This window comes from Tetranychus urticae, chromosome 3 (assembly GCF_039701765.1).
Source record: "Tetranychus urticae isolate SD_2017Ah chromosome 3, NJAU_TeUrti_SD_1.0, whole genome shotgun sequence".
NCBI classification, from domain to species: domain Eukaryota; kingdom Metazoa; phylum Arthropoda; class Arachnida; order Trombidiformes; family Tetranychidae; genus Tetranychus; species Tetranychus urticae.
Genome location: NC_142960.1, coordinates 18,030,291 through 18,054,421, shown reverse-complemented (window position 1 = coordinate 18,054,421; position 24,131 = coordinate 18,030,291). Strand labels below are relative to the sequence as shown.

The 24,131-nt window shown below is 32.9% G+C and overlaps 1 protein-coding gene across 1 annotated transcript; it reads left to right on the top strand.

Moving 5' to 3' along the window:
* The first annotated feature begins 11,989 nt into the window (after positions 1-11,989).
* On the top strand, positions 11,990-14,030 carry LOC149093527 (uncharacterized). The gene is made up of 2 exons (XM_089268537.1): positions 11,990-13,586; positions 13,659-14,030. Exon 1 carries the CDS (start codon positions 12,078-12,080, stop codon positions 13,515-13,517), a length of 1,440 nt encoding a protein of 479 aa, XP_089124663.1. The 5' UTR covers positions 11,990-12,077; the 3' UTR covers positions 13,518-13,586; positions 13,659-14,030.
* Positions 14,031-24,131: the final 10,101 nt, after the last annotated feature.

The window sequence follows — 24,131 nt, the reverse complement described above, 5'->3', positions numbered from 1 at the left end:
ATTAATTGTTTTAAAATCAAAAAAATCTCTCCTTTAATATTCAACTAATCGTTACCGACAACTTTGACAATTGAATTAGATGAACCGGTGAATATAACTAAAGTACAAAAAACTTTTGTTATCAAAGCTGGTCGCACAATCATAGTACTAACATCTAAATGAATGGAGCAGTCATTGAGTGAAGTTGAAAATCGTGTGAATTTAATATCGCTGTAGTTCTGGTTAACGATAAATTCTCACAAGTTTGGCGATTCTTTTCATTGTTGATTAAAGTAAAAAAGTTCATGAAATAATTGATTAAATTGATAATTTTAAACCTTACAAATTCCATGTTATCTCGTCTAATCCCATGAAGCATGTATTATATAATAAAATCTCAATATTCGATATAAGAATCGATATGTTAGCTTATTTGCGTATAAAAAATCGTATTTGATTTCTATAAAATTATTCGACATGATTATTCCACTATCGTACTCAAATCACAAATATTATCCTCAACAATAGATGCAAAAACAGCTCGAAAAGATAAATAAACTTTCAAGTAAACTTGTTAAGTTAAATTGTTTAGTAATTAAGTGGTCGAGTAAGAATGTAGTTGTATTATAACACAATACTTGGTTAAATGTTGTCTTGTCAAGGAATCTTATTTTGACTTTTGTAAAGAGACATTTGTCATGTCCATTTCATATTTTTTATTAACTATTGTAATTTGTCTCTTCAGTGAAATCGTTTCATTCAGAACACCAAAACACGATATGATTTTCTATTACAAAACACCGAGTAATGTCTTCTTGACAGATAAAGACAATAGTACAACATATTATGGCATTTATCTTGTTGGCAAGACCATTTACATTAATGTATCAAAAAGTGTAGTTAATGTGTCTGAACTCGTCAATTGGAAAGTAATCAATGTCGATAAAGATCGATTGATGTTTGTCCATCAAAATATACCTCAAATGCTGATTAATCAAAAGACTATCAAAAATATGACATATTCTGGTAAATTAACTGGTCCAATAATAGCTTTTGGTGATGATGAAGCTCTTCATGTTCCAACAATACTCAATCCAGATTTAACAGAACCACCAGTTGATTGGAATTATCTGGAATTGTTGCATTTCGATGTTGAAAGTGAAAAAGTTTCAGTGATTCGATGTTTACCGGCGTTCCAAGATGATTGGAAGTACATTGCGATATGGAAAATGACAGATTATATTCATTTCGACAATAAATTGTACCTTCTAATAATGCGGAGTATATGGGACGAAAAAGTCTCTGATATTACTCATGAGATATCAATAATGCGATTGTGTCTCGACAGGGGAAGTGAACTTATTTCAAGTGCGGTCGAGATGCATTTTACTCGACCAGAATTCGATGCGAATGAGTTGCATGAAGTAATTTTTGTTTACTTTTCTCAATCTTACAATGATGACAATGAATCAAAAAGCTTTTACTTGTGCACGAATCAGCACTTGTCTAATCAAAGCGCAATTATTGTCTATTACTATTTCGATCATCTTTTTCCGTTGTTCGAGCAAACTGCAAAATCATGTTCTTCAGGTGCCAATAATGTCACTTTGTTACGCCACCATATAAGATCAGAAGTTGGTGTTTGTAAAAAAACTATTCATGAAAGCTGTTTAACGAAAGGAAATATTGTTCCTTCAGTGGATATATCGAATCTCGCCGTGATTGGAAAGCTACCGTCTACAATGTTTGTAAACAAAAATCAAGTCCTTAAAATGAATAAATTTGTACTATCATTTCCATTTTATGCAAATACCTTAAATGTTTACACAAAAGTTTCTCCTTTTGCTCCTATCGTGGTGCACGTTTTTTCGTATTATGCATCAACAACTGATATTCAATTTGAAACCGATCTATGGGAAAACTTCATTATTGGTTCCGTAAAGATTTTCCATATCAATAAACATCCATTCGAAGGCTATTACTTAACCAACGTGTATAATCAAATCATACCAACCTGGGATATTCCACTTTGTAGTCGTCTTACAACTTGCACTCAATGCTTTATGTATGGTTCGAGTATTGACTGTGTCTGGTCAAATTCAGCTTGCACAAATGCAACTATCAATCATCAACCCAAAACTAAGATTGAATCCAATTTCAATAACTGTTTCAAAATCATCGACATTTCACCTTCAATATTCAACTCATCGTTACCGAAAACTTTGACGATTATATTAGATGAACCGCTGCTTATAACTGAATCACAAGAAACTCTTATCATCAGAGCTGGTCCACACAATCGTTGTACCAACATCACAATAAATGGAGCAGTCATTGAATGCTCTTTGAAGTTGGTTGAGTCGGGCGAATTCAATATCGTTTTAAATCTGGTTAACGATAATTATGCAGATGTTTATAGCATGAGCACTGTGTCTTTTGATAAGGTTAATATTGCTGCATTCAATGCAGCCAATGCTACGAATACATTTGCAATAATATTTATATTATTTGCAAGTTTGCTTATGAGCGCATGTTTATTTTTAGCTTATAAAATGTGTAATAAGCAGCAATCGGGTTTGGTCAAAATATTTTCTGGTTCAAAAAAAGCGGCAGAGCATGTTGAAAGCCAAAGGTCTATTAAGCATGTTGATCCAAAAATATCACCTAAAATGAACGCACAAGTCCAAAACGACATTGCTAAATCAATGAAATCATCGAGTAAACTGGTTAAATCATTGAATCAAAAACCAGCTCGTACAAAGCATGGTAAGAAACAATCGGATAAGCTCGGAGAAAAGATGAAATCCAAGAGAAGCACAAAAAATACGAAAAAACTTGTTGCTAGTCAAGAATCTATAATGGTTGTTGAACCTCCAATATCACCTCAAATGGATACACGAACCCAAATCAACCCAACTAAATCAAAAGAACTATTGAGTAATTTATTTAGGGCTTTGATTTCAAATCCATTGGTTAAAATTAATCGAAAATTCAACTTCAATTCAACGGGTAAATTGGTTAAATCATCGAACGAACTGTCAACAAGGAAAGTGGATAAACAATTGAACTCAAAGCCAATGGATAAACTGGAAGAATTAGCGAGACCAAAGAAACCAAAAAAATCAAAGAAACCAAATAAATCTAAGAAACCTCGAAAATGAATTGAATTTAATTGCCACTAGAAATATTAAAATTCATGAAGTATATACGAAATAGTTCTACTTGATCAAAGTAATTTGTGATTAATAACTTGATTGTAATGCCTGTTTGATCCACATAAGATCCGATGCCTTTAGTTCCATGAGGTATAGTATCCGTATAGTTAGGTATCGTAAAAATACAACTATTAATCATCAATCTGCAAATGAGACTGGACCAGTTAACAATAGTTGTTTTAAAATCAACAAAATTTCCCCTTTAATAATCAACTCATCATTACCGACAACTTTGACGATTGAATTAGATGAACCGGTAAATATAACTAAAGCCTAAGAAACTTTGGTTATCAAAGCTGGTCTCACAATCATTGTAGCGACATCAAAATGAATGCAGTATTCATTGAATGAATCGGGCAAGTTTTTCATCGCTGTAGATCTGGTTAACGATAATTATTCACACGTTGAGCTATTGTTCAATTGGTGATGACATATTGGAAAAGTTCATGAAATGATTAAAAATTGATAATTTTAACCCATAAATATATTCTCAATATTCAATATACACGCATGAAGCGACATTGCTGCAGCGTTAGATTATTTGCGAATAAAGAATTGTATTTGATTTCTGTAAAAAATTTGACACAATTATTCAACTATCCTACTCAAACAACTCGCGTTAAATCACAAATATTATCCTCAACAATAGATGAAACAAAAAACTCAAAAAAAATAAATAAACTATCAAGTAAACTAGTCAAGTTGAACTGTTTAGTTGTTAAGTTGTTTTATTTTGTAACACAATATTTGCTTAAATGTTTTCTTGTCCAGGAATCTTATTTTATCTTTTGTAAAGCGACATTTGTCATGTTCATTTCATATTTTTTATTAACCATTGTACTTTGTCTCTTCAGTGAAATCGCATATTCATTTAGAACACCAAAACACGATATGATTTTCTATTACAAAACACCGAGTAATGTTTTCTTGACTAATCAAAATAATAAAACAACATATTATGGCATTTATCTTGCTGGCAAGACCATTTACATTAATGTACCAAAAAGTGTAGTTAATGTGTCTGACCTCGTCAATTGGAAAGTAATCAATGTCGATAAAGATCGATTGATGTTTGTCCATCAAAATATACCTCGAATTCTCATCGAACGAAAGACTATCAAAAATATGACATATTCTGGTAAATTAACTGGTCCAATAATAGCTTTTGGTGATGATGAAGCTCTTCATGTTCCAACAATACTCAATCCGCATTTAACAGAACCACCAGTTGACTGGAATTATCTCGAATTGTTGCGTTTTGATGTTGAAAGTGAAAAAGTTTCAGTGATTGGACGCTTACCGGCGTTCCAAGATGATTGGAAGTACATTGCGATATGGAAAATGACAGATTATATTCATTTCGAAAGTAAATTGTATCTTCTTATAATGCGGATTATTTGGAATGAAAAGACCGCAAATTTTACTCAAGAGATATCAATAATGCGATTGTGTCTCGTCAAGGGAATTGAACTTATCTCAAGTGTCGTCGAGATGCATTTTACTCGACCAGAATTCAATACAAATGAGTTGCATGATGTAATTTTTGTGCACTTTGCTGGACTTTACAATGGTGACACTGTATCAAAAAGCTTTTACCTGTGCACGACTCAGCACTTGTCTAATCAAGGCGCAATGATTGTCTATTACTATTTCGATAATCTTTTTCCATTGTTCGAACAAACTGCAAAATCATGTTCTTCAGGCGCCAAAGGGGTCACTCTGTTATACCACCATCTAAGGTCAGAAGCTGGTGAATGTGAAAAAACTATTCATGAAAGTTGTGTCACGAAGGGAAATATTGTTCCTTCAATGGATATATCGAATCTCGCTGTCACTGGCAAACAATCGTCTACAAGCTACACAGACAAAAATCAAGTCCTTAAAATGCATAATATTGTAGTACCATTCCCATTTAATTACAATTACTTATTTATTTACACAAGATTTGGCCTTTTAGAACCTATCGTGTTACAGCAAATTGAGTATAATGCGTCCACAACTGACAGTCAATTTAAAACCAATTTATCTGGTACCAACATTGCTGGTGTCGTAAAGGCTTTCCATATCAATAAACATCCGTTTGAAGGCTATTACTTAACAAATGTTTATAATCAAGTCAGAATAGTTTGGAATCTTCCACTTTGTAGTCGTCTTACAACTTGCACTCAATGCTTTATGTATGGTTCCAGTATTGACTGTGTCTGGTCAAATTCAATTTGCACAAATGCAACTATTAATCATCAACCCAAAACTAAGATTGAATCAAATTCCAATAACTGTTTCAAAGTAATCAACATTTCGCCTTTAATATTCAACCCATCATTACCGAAAACTTTGACCATTATATTAGATGCACCGCTGCTTATAAATAAAACACAAGAAACTTTTACCATCAGAGCTGGTCCACATAATCGTTGCACCAACATTAAAACGAATGGAGCAGTCATTGAATGCTCTATGAAGTTGGTTGAGTCGGGCGAATTTAATATCGTTTTAAATCTGGTCAACGATAATTATGCAGATGTTTATAGCATTGGTGCTGTGTCTGTTGATAAGGTCACTATTTCTGCACCCAATGCTACGAATACATTTGCAATAATATTTATATTATCTGCAAGTTTGCTTCTGAGTGCATTTTTATTGTTAGCTTATAAAAAGTGGAATAAGCAACGATTGGATCGGCTCAAAATATTTGCTGCTCTAAAGAAGGCTACCAAACATGTTGAAATCCAAAGGTTTATTAAGCCTGTTGATCTGAAGATATCACCTAAAATAAACGCAAAAGTCCGAACGCACTCAGCTAAATCAAAGGAACAATCGATCAAACTTGTTAAATCATTGCATCCAATACCGTCACATTCGAAGTCGGGTGAGAAAGAATCGGATAAGTCCGGAACATACCCTGGTCCAGGAAAAGTGACAGGACTTGTTGCTAGTCAAAAGTTCATAGCGCCTGTTGAACCATCAATAGCACCTAAAATGAATGGACAATCCAAAAGCGAATCAGCTAAATTAAAGGAATCGGGTAAACTGGTTAAATCATTGATTCCAATGCCAGCTTATACAAAATCGGGTATGAAACAATTGGATAAGTTCGGAGCTCATCCTGATTCGAAAGATGCGAAGAATGCAAAATCCCAAACCGACTCGGCTAAATTAAAGAAAACATCGGGTAAACTGGTCAAATCATTGAATCAAAAACCAACAACCACCACCAAAAAGCGTGGTAAGAAACAGTCGGATAAGCTGCGAGAAAAGATGAAAGCCAAGAGAAGAAGTCCAAAAAATGCGAAAAAACTTGTTGCTAGTCAAGAATCTATAATGGTTGTTGAACCTCCAATATCACCTCAAATGGACACAGGAGCCCGAATCAACCCAGTTAAATCAAAAGAATCTTCGAGTAATTTATTTAAGTCTTTGCTTTCAAATCCAATGGCTAAACTTAACCAAGCATCCAACTTAAACTCAACTATGCCAGCAAAATCTAAAGAACCATCGAGTAATTTGTTGCAGTCTTTGCTTTCAAACCCAATGGCTAAATTTGGTCAAGCACCCAACTTCAAGTCGAATGAATTGGTTAAATCATCGAACGAACTTCCACCAAGGAAAGTGGATAAACCGTTGAAAGAAAAGCCAATGGATAAACTGGAAGAATCAGCAAAACCAAGGAAACCATCGAAATCAAAGAAGCCAAAGAGACCAAAGAAATCAAAGAAACCTCGAAAATCAAAATGAAATGCATTGCAGTATCAAAATCGATGGCAAATATGCATACAAAATAGGTATACTCGATCAAAGTAATTTGTAAGCACAAGAAACTTTTTTTACCATAGCTGGTCGCACAATCATTGTACTAACATCTAAATGAATGATGTATGAAGTTTCAAGAATCGGGCGAGTTTTACATCGCTGTAGATCTGGTTAATGATAAATATTCACATGGTTGGCGATTCTTTTCATTAGTTGATTAAAGTAAAAAAATTAATGAAATAATTGATTAAATTGATAATTTTAATCCTTGGAAATCCCATGTTATCTCATATAATCCTAGCAAGCATGTTTTATATTATAAAATCTAAATATTCAATATAAGAAGCGACACGTTAGCTAATTTGCTTATAAAAAATCGTATTTGATTTCTTTAAAATTATTTGACATGATTATTCACCTATCGTACTCAAATCACAAATATTATCCTCAACAATAGATGTAACAAAAAACTCGAAAAACTAAATAAACTATCGAGTAAACTAGTTAAGTTAAACTGTTTAGTTGTTAAGTTGTGTTATTTTGTAACACAATATTTGATTAAATGTTGTCTTGTCAAGAAATCTTATTTTATCTTTTGTAAAGCGACATTTGTCATGTCCATTTCATCTTTTTTATTAACCATTGTACTTTGTCTCTTCAGTGAAATCGCATATTCATTTAGAACACCAAAACACGATATGATTTACTATTATAAAGCACCGAGTAATGTCTTCTTGACTGACGAAGACAATAGTACAACATATTATGGCATTTATCTTGTTGGGGAGACCATTTACATTAATATATCAAAAAGTGTAGTTAACGTGTCTGACCTCGTCAATTGGAAAGTAATAAATCTCAAACAAGATCGATTGATGTTTGTCCATCAAAATAAACCTCAAATTCTGATTAATCAAAAGACTATCAAAAATATGAAATATTCTGGTGAATTAACTGGTCCAATAATAGCTTTTGGTGATGATGAAGCTCTTCATGTTCCAACAATACTCAATCCGGATTTAACAGAACCACCAGTTGACTGGAATTATCTCGAATTGTTGCGTTTCGATTTTAACAACGAAAAAGTTTCAGTGATTGGACGCTTATCGTCGTTCGAAAATGACTGGAAGTACATTAAGAAATGGAAAATGACAGATTATATTCATTTCGACAATAAATTGTATCTCCTTATAATGCGGAGTATATGGGACGAAAAAGTCTCTGATGAGTCTCAAGAAATATCAATAATGCGATTGTGTCTTGACAAGGGAAGTGAACTTATTTCAAGTGCGGTAGAGATGTATTTTACTCGACCAGAATTCGATGCAAATGAGTTGCATGAAGTAATTTTTGTTTACTTTGCTGGACTTTACAATGGTGACAATGAATCAAAAAGCTTTTATTTGTGCACGAATCAGCACTTGTCTAATCAAAGCGCAATTATTGTCTATTACTATTTCGATAATCTTTTTCCATTGTTCGAGCAAACTGCAAAATCATGTTCTTCAGGCGCAAATAATGTTACTTTATTGCACCAACATATAAGATCAGAAGATGGTGTATGTAAAAAAACTATTCATGACAGTTGTTTTACGAAAGAAAATATTGTTCCTTCAATGGATATAGCGAATCTCGCTGTTACTGGCAAACAATCGTCTACAATGTTCATAGACAAAAATCAAGTCCTTAAAATGTATAATGTAGTTCTATCATTTCCATTTTGTGACAATGCCTTATTTATTTACACACAAGTTTCTCCCTCTGCTCCTATCGTGTTGCATTACGTTGGGTATAATGCATCAACAACTGATAGTAAATTTAAAACTAATCTATGGTCAGGTTATAACATTACTGATGCCGTAAAGGTTTTCCATATCAATAAACATCCATTGAAAGGTTATTACCTAACTAATGTGTCTAATCAAATCAAAAGGGGCTGGTATTTTTCACTTTGTAGTCCTCTCAAAACATGTACTCAATGCTTTATGTATGGTTCCAGTATTGACTGTGTCTGGTCAAATTCAATTTGCACAAATACAACTATTAATCATCAACCCAAAACTAAGATTGAAACAACTTTCAATAATTGTTTCAAAATCATCGACATTTCACCTTTAATATTCAACTCATCGTCACTAAAAACTTTGACGATTGAATTAGACGAACCGCTGCTTATAACTGAATCACAAGAAACTCTTAGCATCAAAGCTGGTCCACACAATCATTGTACCAACATCACAATAAATGGAGCAGTCATTGAATGCTCTATGAAGTTGGTTGAGTCGGGCGAATTTAATATCGTTTTAAATCTGGTCAACGATAATTATGCAGATGTTTATAGAATGAGCACTATGTCTGTTGATAAGGTCACTATTTCTGCACCTAATGCTACGAATACATTTGCAATAATATTTATATTGTTTGCAGGTTTGCTTTTGAGTACTTTTTTATTTTTGGCTTATAAAAAGTGGAATAAGCAGCAATTGGATCGGTTCAAAATATTTTCTGCTTCAAAAAAGGCGATCCAACTTGGAAGCCAAAAATTCAGCAAGCCTTTTAATCCAAAAATATTACCTAAAATTAATGCACAAGCCCGAATTGACTCAGCTAAATCAAAGCAACTGTCGATCAAACTTGTTAAATCATTGCAGCCAATGCTGTCTCATGCAAAGTGGGGTAAGAAACAACCTGATAAGCTCCGAGAAAAGATGAAATCCAAGAGAAGAAGTACAAAAAATACGAAAAAACTTGTTGCTAGTCAAGAGTCCATAATGGTTGTTGAACCACCAATATCACCTCAAATGGATGCACTAACCCGAATCAACCCAGCTAAATCAAAAGAACTATCGATTAATCTGGTTAAATCATCGTTTCCAATGCTAGTGAGTAAACTTAACCAAGCATCCAACTTAAACTCAACTATGCCAGCTAAATCAAAGGAACGATCGAGTTATTTGTTAAAGTCATTGTTTACAAATCCAATGGTTGAATTTGGTTACGCACCCAACTTCAAGTCAAATGAATTGGTTAAATCAACAAGCGAAATGCCATCAGTTAAAGCATTAAAATCGAAGCCAATGAATAGACTGAAAGAATCAGCGAAATCAAAGAAACCTCCAAAAACACATTGAAATCAAATTGCAAATATGCATACGAAATTGCTATACTCGATCAAAGTAATTTGTAAGTAATCACTTGATTTCAATGGCTTATTGATTTACTTGGGATCCGATCCCTTTAGTTCCATGAATTTAGTTAGGTATTTAATATTCAACTCATCATTACCGACAACTTCAAAGATTGAATTAGATGAACCGGTGTATATAACTAAAGCACAAGAAACTTTTGTTATCAAAGCTGGTCAACAATTAAATGAATGGAGTATTAATTGAATGATCTATGAAGTTGAATAAATCGGGTAAACTCAAAATCGCTGTAAATCTGATTAACGATATATATTCACATGTTTGGCGATTCTTACTATGAACTACTATTATATATAACTAAATGAATATAACTAAAGCACAAGAAACTTTAGTTATCAAAGCTGGTCGCACAATCATTGTACTAACATCTAAATGAATGATGTATGAAGTTGCAAGAATCGGGCGAGTTTTACATCGCTGTAGATCTGGTTAATGATGAATATTCACATGTTTGGCGATTCTTTTCATTAGTTGATTAAAGTAAAAAGTTCATGAAATAATTGATTAAATTGATAATTTTAATCCTTGGAAATTCCATGTTATCTCATATAATCCTAGCAAGCATGTTTTATATTATAAAATCTCAATATTCAATATAAGAAGATTTGATTTGAATCGTATTTGATTTCTGTAAAATTATTTGACATGATTATTCAACTATCGTACTCAAATCACAAATATTATCCTCAACAATAGATGCAACAAAAAACTCGAAAAACTAAATAAACTATCGAGTAAACTAGTCAAGTTAAACTGTTTAGTTGTTAAGTTGTGTTATTTTGTAACACAATATTTGATTAAATGTTGTCTTGTCAAGGAATCTTATTTTATCTTTTGTAAAGCGACATTTGTCATGTCCATTTCATCTTTTTTATTAACCATTGTACTTTGTCTCTTCAGTGAAATCGTTTCATTTAGAGCACCAAAACACGATATGATTTTCTATTACAAAACACCGAGTAATGTTGTCTTGACTGATAAAGACAACAGTACAACATATTATGGCATTTATCTTGCTGGGAAGACCATTTACATTAATATATCAAAAAGTGTAGTTAATGTGTCTGACCTTGTCAATTGGAAAGTAATCAATATCGATATAGATCGATTGATGTTTGTCCATCAAAATAAACCTCAAATTCTGATTAATCAAAAGACTATCAAAAATATGAAATATTCTGGTGAATTAACTGGTCCAATAATAGCTTTTGGTGATGATGAAGCCCTTCATGTTCCAACAATACTCAATCCGGATTTAACAGAACCACCAGTTGATTGGAATTATCTCGAATTGTTGCATTTCGATGTTAACAATGAAAAAGTTTCAGTGATTGGACGCTTACCGGCGTTTCAATATGATTGGAAATACATTGCGAAATGGAAAATGACAGATTATATTCATTTCGACAATAAATTGTATATTCTTATAATGCGAAGTATATACGACGAAAAAGTCTCTGATATTACTCAAGAGATATCAATAATGCGATTGTGTCTTGACAAGGGAAGTGAACTTATTTCAAGTGCGGTCGAGATGTATTTTACTCGACCAGAATTCGATGCGAATGAGTTTCATGAAGTAATTTTTGTTTACTTTGCTGGACTTTACAAGGGTGACAATGAGTCACAAAGCTTATATTTGTGCACGAATCAGCACTTGTCTAATCAAAGCGCAATGATTGTCTATTACTATTTCGATAATCTTTTCCCATTGTTCGAACAAACGGCAAAATCATGTTCTTCAGGCGCAAATAATGTCACTCTACTACACCAACACATAAGATCAGAAGTTGGTGGATGTAAAAAAACTAATCATGAAAGTTGTTTCACGAAGGGAAATATTGTTCCTTCAGTGGATATATCCAATCTCGCTGTGACTGGCAAGCAATCGTCTAAAACGTTCATAGACAAAAATCAAGTCCTTAAAATGTATAACCTTGTACTATCTTTTCCATTTTGTTATAATTATTTAGTTATTTACACACAAGTTTCTCCCTCTGCTCCTATCGTACCGCATTTAGTTAGGTATAATGCATCAACAACTGATAGTCAATTCGAAACTGAACTATTGCCAGGTGATAACATTAATGGTGCCGTAAAGGTTTTCCATATCAATAAACATCGATATGAAGGCTTTTACCTAACTAATGTGTCTAATCAAATCAAAAGTGACTGGTATATTGAACTTTGTAGTCGTCTTACAACTTGCACTCAATGCTTTATGTATGGTTCCAGTATTGACTGTGTCTGGTCGAATTCAATTTGCACAAATGCAGCTATTAATCATCTTCCCAGAACTAAGATTGAAACAACTTTCAATAACTGTTTCAAAATAATCAACATTTCACCTTCAATATTCAACTCATCGTCACCGAAAACTTTGACAATTGGATTAGATGAACCGCTTTCTATAACTGAATCACAAGAAACTCTTACCATCAGAGCTGGTCCACATAATCGTTGTACCAACATCAAAAGAAATGGATCAGTTATTGAATGCTCTATGAAGTTGGTTGAGTCGGGCGAATTTAATATCGTTTTAAATCTGGTCAACGATAATTATGCAGATGTTTATAGCATTGGTGCTGTGTCTGTTGATAAGGTCACTATTTCTGCACCCAATGCTACGAATACATTTGCAATAATATTTATATTATTTGCAGGTTTGCTTCTGAGTACTTTTTTATTTTTAGCTTATAAAAATTTGAAAAAGCAGCAATTCGATCTGGTCAAAATATTTTCTGCTTCAAAAAAGGCTATCAAACACGGAAGCCAAAAATCTAGCAAGCCTGTTGATCCAAAAATATTACCTAAAATGGATCCAGAAGCTCGAACCGACTCTGCTAAATCAAATGAACAATTGATCAAACTTGTTAAATCATTTCCCCCTATGCCGTCTTATTCAAATGTGGGTAAGAAACAATCGGATAAGCTGCGAGAAAAGATGAAATCCAAGAGAAGAAGTCCAAAAAATACGAAAAAACTTGTTGCTAGTCAAGAATCTATAATGGTTGTTGAACCACCAATATCACCTCAAATGGATACAGGAACCCGAATCAACCCAACTAAATCAAAAGAACTATCGATTAATCTGGTTAAATCATCGTTTCCAATGCTAGTGAGTAAACTTAACCAAGTATCCAACTTAAACTCAACTATGCCAGCTAAATCAAAGGAACGATCGAGTTATTTGTTAAAGTCATTGTTTACAAATCCAATGGTTGAATTTGGTCAATCTCCCAACTTACAGTCAAATGAATTGGTTAAATCAACAAGCGAAATGCCATCAGTTAAAGCATTAAAATCGAAGCCAATGTATAAACTTGAAGAATCAGCGAAATCAAAGAAACCTCGAAAATCAAAATGAAATGCATTGCAGTATCAAAATCAATGGCAAATATGCATACGAAATAGCTTTACTCGATCAAAGTAATTTGTAAGTAATCACTTGATTTCAATGCCTAATTGATTTACTTAAGATCCGATTCCTTTATTTCCATGAATTTAGTTAGGTATGGTAATAATGCAGCTATCAATCATCAACCTGCAAATCGAGACTGGATTAGCTACCAATTATTGTTGCAAAATCGCCAAAATTTCACCTTTAATATTCAACTAATCGTTATCGACAACTTCGACAATTGAATTAGATGGACCGGTGAATATAACTAAAGCACAAGAAACTTTGGTTATAAAAGCTGGTCAACAATTAAATGAATGGAGCATTCATTGAATGATCTATGAAGTTGAATGAATCGGGTAAATTTAAAATCGCTGTAGATCTGTTAACGATAGATATTCACAGGTTTGGCGATTCTTTTCATTTGGTGATTAAAGTAAAAAATTTCATGAAATAATTGATTGAATTGATAATTTTGACCCTTGCAAGTTCAATGTAATCTCATCTAATCCCATGAAGCATGTATTATATAATAAAATCTAAATATTAAATATAAGAAGCGACACGTTAGCTTATTTGCGTATAAAAAATCGTATTTGATTTCTGTAAAATTATTCAACTATCGTACTCAAATCACAAATATTATCCTCAACAATAGATGAAACAAAAAACTCGAAAAACTAAATAAACTATCGAGTAAACTAGTCAAGTTGAACTGTTTAGTTGTTAAGTGGTCGAGTAAGAATGTAGTTGTATTATAACACAATACTTGGTTAAATGTTGTCTTGTCCAGGAATCTTATTTTGACTTTTGTAAAGAGACATTTGTCATGTCCATTTCATCTTTTTTATTAACCATTGTACTTTGTCTCTTCAGTGAAATCGCATATTCATTTAGAACACCAAAACACGATATGATTTTCTATTACAAAACACCAAGTAATGTCTTCTTGACTGATAAAGACAATAGTACAACATATTATGGCATTTATCTTGCTGGGAAGACCATTTACATTAATATATCAAAAAGTGTAGTTAATGTGTCTGACCTCGTCAATTGGAAAGTAATCAATCTCATAAAAGATGGGTTGATGTTTGTCTATCAAAATAAACCTCAAATTCTCATCGATCAAAAGACTATTAAAAATATGACATATTCTGGTGAATTAACTGGTCCAATAATAGCTTTTGGTGATGATGAAGCTCTTCATGTTCCAACAATAGTCAATCCGGATTTAACAGAACCAGCAGTTGATTGGAATTATCTCGAATTGTTGCATTTCGATGTTAACAACGAAAAAGTTTCAGTGATTAGACGCTTACCGGCGTTCCAAGATGATTGGAAGTACATTAAGAAATGGAAAATGACAGATTATATTCATTTCGACAATAAATTGTATCTTCTTATAATGCGAAGTATATGGGATGAAAAAGTCTCTGATATTACTCAAGAGATATCAATAATACGTTTGTGTCTTGACATGGGAAGTGAACTTATTTCAAGTGCAGTTGAGATGTATTTTACTCGACCAGAATTCGATGCGAATGAGTTGCATGAAGTAATTTTTGCTTACTTTTCTGGACTTTACAATGGTGACAATGAGTCAAAAAGCTTTTATTTGTGCACAAATCAGTACTTGTCTAATCAAAGCGCAATGATTGTCTATTACTATTTCGATAATCTTTTTCCATTGTTCGAACAAACGGCAAAATCATGTTCTTCAGGCGCAAATAATGTCACTCTACTACACCAACATATAAGATCAGAAGTTGGTGGATGTAAAAAAACTAATCATGAAAGTTGTTTCACGAAGGGAAATATTGTTCCTTCAATGGATATATCGAATCGCGCTGTGACTGGCAAGCAATCGTCTAAAACGTTCGTAGACAAAAATCATGTCCTTAAAATGTTTTATGTTGTACTAGCATTTCCATTTCATGAGAATACCATATATATTTACACAAAAGTTTCTCCCTCTGCTCCTATCGTGTTGCATGCAGTTGATTATAATGCATCAGCAACTCATAGTCAATTTAAAACTTATCTATGGCTTGAAAACATTACTGGTGCCGTGAAGGTTTTCCATATCAATAAACATCCATTGGAATGCTATTACCTAACTAATGTGTCTAATCAAATCATAATTGACTGGTATATTCCACTTTGCGTTCATCTCAAAACTTGTACTCAATGCTTCATGTATGGTTCCAGTATTGACTGTGTCTGGTCAAATTCAGCTTGCACAGAGCAAATTATTAATCAACAGCCCAAAAACAAGATTGAATCAAATTCCAATAACTGTTTCAAAATAATCAACATTTCACCTTTAATATTCACCCCATCATTACCAAAAACTTTGACGATTGAATTAGATGAACCGCTGCTTATAACTGAATCACAAGAAACTCTTTTCATCAGAGCTGGTCCACATAATCGTTGTACCAACATCAAAAGGAATGGATCAGTCATTGAGTGCTCTATGAAGTTGGTTGAGTCGGGCGAATTTAATATCGTTTTAAATCTGTCTAACGATAATTATGCAGATGTTTATAGCATTGGTGCTGTGTCTGTTGATAGGGTCACTATTTCTGCACCCAATGCTACGAATACATTCGCAATAATATTTATATTATCTGCAAGTTTGCTTCTGAGTGCATTTTTATTGTTAGCTTATAAAAAGTGGAATAAGCAGCAATTGGATCGGTTCAAAATATTTTCTGCTTCAAAAAAGGCGTCTAAACATGTTGAAAGCCAAAGGTCTATTGATCCAAAAATATCACCTAAAATGAATGCACAAGTGATCAAATTTGTTAAATCATTGCATCCAATACCGTCACATTCGAAGTTGGATAAGAAAGAATCGGATAAGTTCGGAACATATCCTGGTCCAGGAAAAGCGACAGAACTTGTTGCTGGTCAAAGGTTTATAGCGCCTGTTGAAGCACAAATACCACCTAAAATACATGCACAATTGCAAACCGACTCAGCTGAATTAAAGAAATCATCGAGTAAACTGATTAAATCACTGAATCAAATAATAGCTCGTACAAAGCGTGGTGCGAAACAATCTGATAAACTGCGAGAAAAGATGAAATCCAAGAGAAGAAGTACAAAAAATACGAAAAAACTTGCTGCTAGTCAAGAGTCCATAATGGTTTGTGAACCACCAATATCACCTCAAATGGATACAGGAACCCAAATCAACCCAACTAAATCAAAAGAACTATCGATTAATCTGGTTAAATCATCGTTTCCAATGCTAGTGAGTAAACTTAACCAAGCATCCAACTTAAACTCAACTATGCCAGCTAAATCAAAGGAACGATCGAGTTATTTGTTAAAGTCATTGTTTACAAATCCAATGGTTGAATTTGGTCAATCGTCCAACTTAAATTCAAATGAATTGGTTAAATCAACAAGCGAAATGCCATCAGTTAAAGCATTAAAATCGAAACCAATGGATGGAGTGGAAGAATCAGCGAAATCAAAGAAACCTCGAAAAACACATTGAAATCAAATTGCAAATATGCATACGAAATAGCTATACTCGATCAAAGTAATTTACCTTAGCAAAGCACAATGCTGATGTTTAAATGGTTAGTGCCGAATCGACTGATATTGTTGATATTGAAGTCGAAATCGAATATAAAGATTAACGCAAGCCACTTACTTCACTCGTTACATATTTTTCTGGATTACTTTTCAGTTCATTTGCATTCATAGCTTAGACAAGATTTACGAACTAACTAATCAAACTTTTTTTCGAGCAAAAAAGGACCCATTAGTAATCAAAGTGCTACAACGAGTTTTAATTGATAGACATTCTTTTAAAGTGAATTCACTAACCAATTTACCATTTATACCAACAATGAAAATACTGCAAGAATGGTTAACTCAACCAAATTGTTTTAAATTACAAATATTATCCTCAACAATGAGTTCAACAAAAAGCTAAAAAAATATCAAGTAAACTGGTTAAGTGATTGAGCTGAAAGCTTTATAACACAATCTTTTGTTGAAAGTTGTCTTGTTCAGGAATTTTATTCTAATTTTCGGCAAAAATCATGTTCAGTTCATCTTTGTTGTTAATCATTAAACTTTGCCTTTTCATTGAATTGACAAATTCATTTCCCCCACCCAAACAAAGTTTTCATCATTACTTCAGAACACATAATAATGTCTACATGACGAATCCCAAGAATCACACAACAAACTATGGTATTTACGTCGCTGGTCATACAGTAACAGTTGACATACCAAAAAGTGTTGCCAAGTTGTACGACATGATTAAATGGAAAGTGGTCAATGTCGATAAAAACCGATTAATGTTTGTCCACAATAAAAAGGCTCACATTCTGATAAATCAACAGCAAATCAAGGAAATGGAATACATGGGACAATTGAGTGATTCAATTGTAGCTCTCGGTGACAATAAAGCTCTCCATGTTCCAACAATATCCAATCCAAGTCTGACCAAACCAGCGGTTGATTGGAATTATCTTGAGTTGTTACATTTTGATGCTGAAAGGGAAAATGTTTCAGTTATTCGACGTTTACAATGGCTAAAAGATGATGATTGGAAGTTCATTTTAGAATGGAAAATGACTGATTACATGCATTTCGATAATAAACTGTTTCTTGTAATAAGGCGATGTATTATGAACCCATATCGTCAGTCCATGAGTCAAGAGTTAGCAATAATGCGATTGTGTCTTGACAAAGGAATCGAAATAATTTCCACCGCAACAGAGTTGCGTTTCGCTACAGTAAATTACAACTACATTAAGGAGAGCGAAGCAATTTTGACATTTTACGCTAGAACACACGCAAGTCCCGCTGAGCCAAAAGACTTTTATTTGTTCACAACTCAGCACGCTTCAAATGGAACTGTAACCTTTCTCTACTACTTTCTTGGTAATCTTCTGGGAGCCTTTGAACAAACTGTAAAATCGTGTGCTGCAGGTGCGAAAAATGTCACTTTATTACGAGAACATTTGAGATTAGAAGCTGGTGAATGCAAAAAAACTACTTATGCAACTTGTTTATCGAAGGGCAATGTTGTTCCTTCAGCCGATGTCAAATCCGAATTGGTCGAGTCGAGTTTTGTTTTGGGCACTCAGCCCAAATTTCAATTTCATAAGCCTCAATATATTGCAATTCAATATCCATATTATTACAACATCTTATTGTTGCACCTGAAACCAATCTTTGATTATTCAGATAGACCAAATGCTTTCATGATGATCTACGCACAATTCAATGGTTCCATTGCCAATTATACCAGCAAAAACATTACATTTGTTGCTGAACTTTTTGATATCGCTACACAACTGGATTCTGTCATTAATAAACATCCATTGAAAGGGTTTTACGTGACTCGAGATGGATATCTGACTCGAGATGACCAACAAATTTTAGAGTTTTGGAATCCTAATTTGTGTGAAAAACTCAAAACTTGCTCTCATTGTGCCATGTATGGGCTCAGTATTGGCTGTGTTTGGTCAAATGGCGTTTGTACTCGTAGTACAAGTAGCAGTGGTAATCATACTCGGAAAATGCCTGAATCAACCGTCAATCAATGTTTCAAAATCAAAAAAATTTCCCATTCGCCAATAAAACCATCTGTACCCACAACTCTAACTATTGAACTTAATGAAAAGCTGGTAATGGCTCATGAAAAACTGGTTGTCAAAGCTGGTAAAAATAATCATTGCAGGGACGTCAAAATGGATGGAGCAGTCATTAAATGCTCTTTAATGATTAATGAATCGGGTCAATTTAATATTGCTGTTGATATGATTAACAATAATTATGCAGATTTTTATAGTCTTGGCGCTTCGTCTACTTTTACGGTCAATAGTTCTGCAATCAAAACTACAAAAGAAATTGGTTTCTTATCTACTGATAAGAGTAACTCACTTGCTCTCATCTTGATATTATTTGTAGGTCTACTTCTGAGTACATTTTTATTTGTAGCTTATACAAAATGTGGTAAGAAAACGTCGGGTAATTTAGGACCTTATCCTGGTCCCAGAAATGCGGCAGAACTTGTTGCTAGTCAAAGGTTTATGACGCCTGTTGAACCACAAATGCCACCTCAAATAAATACTCCAACCCAAGTCAATCCAGATAGATCAATGGAACCATCGAGTAAACCGATCAAGTCATTGAATTCAAATCCATCGAGTAAACCTGGTCAAGCACCCAACTTCAAGTCTGAGCAATTGGTTAAATCAACAAGCGAAATGCCATCAGTTAAAGTGGATAAATCATTGAAATCGAAGTCAATGAATAATCTGGAAGAATCAGTGAGACCAAAGAAATCCCGAACAATGTATTCTAATCAATTCCCACCATTAATATCAAAATCAGTGATCAATAGGAATATGAAATAGGTTGAGCAAATAATTTAAAATATCCTTTGATATTTATGAATAAGAATACAAAATTGAATGCCAATGAAACGCTGAGGTAATAGGACAAAATCTTAAGGATCTCAAGAATAAGTGTAACTGAACGTAAAACGGATTTTTTTAGAAAAATTAATTTCTTAACCGATAAATATTATTTTCGATCTTTATTTTTAACTAAATATTACATCTTTGAAGTTTTTAACATTTTTGAACACCTTTCATTAAAAAAAGTCTTGAACGACTAACTTTCATTTTTTTCGTTCATTTTTATGAATTCCTAGAAATTCGAAGCAGTATTCTTTCCCTTAGCAAATTGAGCTTCACGCCAGAACTTCAGGTCATGGCGAAAAGGTTTAAAGAGTTATTCAAATTATAAATTAAGGGTGAATCCGATCAAGAAAATTATTTAGATAAAAAGAGATAAATGTGAATAAAAAAGATAAGAGTGAACAAAAGTGTGACGTTTTTACTACGTCACATTTTTAACTTTTCCGAACTCATATTTTCATTAAGATTACTGTCTTGCGCTTTCATTGATTTAAAAACGTGGTTTAGTTGAGTCGAGTTTAAATTTGAATTGAATTACTTTTTGATTTGTCGTTAATTATTTTAATGCTATTAACACCCAGCCAAATCAGTCAAAATTCAATAAAACTATTATTCTTGAATTAGAAAAGACTGGGACTAGGAAAAACTCAGAGAAAGCCAGGTAAATAGCTAAAAAGCGCAGCTATTTTCACGAAAAAAGCTTGGTTTTTAGTTTGGATAAAAACATTTTTTATCTAACTGAAAGATTTTATTTAAATAAAATTTTTATCTAAATAATTTTCTTGATCGGATTCACCCTAAGATTCAATTTTTGTGTTTGTTCACTTTTATTATAAGCAATGCAATGTAATAGTACAGTTTTGAATATTAGAGTCGTTCATATTATTTGATACATTTGCAGTCTTTTTATTATAATCATTCATCAATATTGACATAATTATTGATCCTGATTGAGCTGCGATGAACAAACATCCTAAATGAATTCTTCAATTTAAGTATAAATCAAAATTGTAGCATTTGATGATTACTTTAATTTCGATAGATACAATTGTTGAGATACAGATGGCATTGTGCTCCATGATTTAACCAGTTTACTCGATGGTTTAGTTTGAATGGTTGAGTCGTTTATTGTGTTCATTGTAGAGGATAATATTTGTGCTCGAACCCGCGTTACAGCACTTGAAGTTTCAAAGAATCCTCTTTTCTTTTTTGAACGTATTCTGAATTTTTTTAACTGTTCCTTACTGAACCTTACATAAACTATCACTAAGAGTGAAATCAAGAGTAAACCTAAAAATGATAAAATTATTATTTGCAAATAATCGTAATCAACTTCGGGCGCAACAATATCAACCTTTTCAATTGATAGCGCACTTATAATGGTTGTATCAGCATATTTATAATTTCGTAGACTAACACTAATCTTGAATTTACCCGATTCAGATAAGCGCATAGAGCAATTGATGATTGATTTATTTCGTGTGATGTTGGTGCAATGATTAAGTGGACCAGCTTTGATATCTAAATACTCTTGAGAATCAGTGATTTTCAGTGGTTTATCAAGTTCAATTGTTAAAGTTTCAGGTGATGAAGAGTTGAGCATTAAGGGTGAAATTGAAGTTATTTTAAAGCAATAATTCACAGTTTGTGTAACATTGTCTTCATTCTGCGCACATCTTGATTTGGACCAAATACAGCCAAAACTTAGACCATACATCAAACATTGAATACAACTGTTGTAATCGTCACAATGGTCGTACAAATATCTAGTTATTCCACTGTAAGCTTTAGGAACTCGAAAAAATCCAAATGGTCGCTGATTAAAATAATAATGAAGTTGATAATCGTCTATATATGTAAAATCGCTTTTATAACATATTAAACGTAAGTAAAACCCTAATTGAAAACACACGCGACTTTCATTGTAACGCTTATTGTTATAACTTAACAAGAACATCCCAGGGGGAAATCCATAAAATAAAGCTTGAACATTTTGAATAGAATTATCGTAATTGAAGTTTCTGTGAATTTCCATACAATACTCTCTTGTTCCTACCCTTTTCCAACAAAAATGAGTTCCATTGATGGTACTATTATAAGCAAATTCAATTGGTGGATTTTCACTCTTTCCATAAGCAAAGATAAAATGATAATCCAATATTTGGTCGAAATTGAGCTCAACTGAAGGTACAGTATTCTTATTAGAAGAACAATTTTTATAAGTAGTTTTTTGACAGCTACGATCTTCTGATCTTAAATGGTATCGCATTAAAGTGTAATTATTAGCACCTGAAGCACATTCTTTACCAGTTTTGTCAAACAATGAAACAAAATCATTGAAAAAGTATCGCTTATGTACTAATGTCTGGTTAGCAGTTTTGTGTGTTATTAAAAGAAAAATTTTTTCGGGTTTATAATACGCTAAGCAAATGAAAATAGCCGCAGTAATCTGATTATTTTGAAACTCTGGACGATTATAACGAATCTCAATTGCACTTGAAATAAGTTCACTTCCTTTGTCGAGACACAATCGTATTATTGATATCTCTTGAGTAACGTTTGAGGCTATTTCGTTCCAAATACTTCGCTTTATAAGAAGATACAATTTATCGTCGAAATGGATATAATCCATCATTTTCCATTCCTTAATGAACTTCCAATCATCTTTAAGCCAAGGTAAAGATCGCTTCACAGAAACCTTTCCATTTTGATCATCGAAATACAACAATTCAATATAATTCCATTCAGGAACTGGTTCAGTTAAATTTGGATTGAATATTGTTGGAACATGAAGAGCTTCATTATCACCAAAAGCTATTATTGAATCACTTAATTCACCAGAATATGTCATATTTTCGATAGTCTTTTGTTTAATCAGAATTTGAGGTTTATTTTTATGAACGAACATCAATAGATCCTCGTCTAGATTGATTACTTTCCCGTCGAAGATTTCGGACTTCTTCAAGACATCTTGTGATAAACTAATATGTGTTGTTTGACCAGCAACATAGATACCATAAAAATCGATTGTTTTCCCTTCCCTTGGAGTCGCAGCGAAAACATTGTTTACCACTTTGTAATAAGTGAATTGATTGTGTTTAAACGCTCTGAACGAATATGAATACTTAATCGATAATATAAGTTGAATGATCTTAATAAGATTTGCAATAAGCATTATAAATTGTTTGTTGTCTAAATTAAAATGAAGATAATAAATTTAAAATGCAAGACAGATGATTTCTTAAAGTGTTAACGAATCCAAGGATTTCAGATAAATTGTGAGAAGAGTTTCATAATTTATCAAAAGGAATTTTTGAGAGAAAAGACCAAGCATTAACAATGAACGATTAGTTCCTACAAAGAAAAGAAATGCCACCGATTATTCTCGATTTTTAGTGCTCTGACACTGAAGAGATACATGTATTATAGTTTTAGGCAAATGAAAACCCGTTTAAAAAATAAATAGCATTAAAGCTTAGTACAAAAGTATTGTGAATTCAACATTCACAAATTTATGCTTCGAAATACAAAAAAACCAATCATCCTATTGTAGTTTCATATTCTATTATCTGAAGAGTAATGTGACTCCAGTTAAAGGTGTATCTTGTTCTCGATATGAGATATTCATGATTCAGTTCAAATTTTAGGAATTTCTTGACTTCTTTTTCAATGTTAATGGTTATGTTAGAAAATAAATAGAAGAAGAAGTTACTCGTAAAAAAGGGATTTTATTATTTTTAATATTCTTGCGTTCTCAATTTCCTTGTTATTCATTTGTTTACTTGATCACGACAGCATTTGTTATACTATCAGAGAAATGATTCTATTGCTTAGTTGATTGTCATTCTCATACTCGCACGAGTTGAGCATTTCTTGACTATTAATATTTATTTCGTAAGTCTCGAGTTTTTGCATTGATAAGACTCGAGGCGAATATCCTCGTTTTAGTGATCTAACTAATATTATTGGAATCTACAGGGTTAGCGTTAGGTGGTCGTTTGCACTCTTACAAGGGAAGTATCCCAAGTGGTACGCTCTTTTTCGATTTTTTTTGGTTTATATTGTAGAGGATCGAAAATTATTAGACACGTATTTTGGTTTTTTTTCGCCGGTGCGCGGT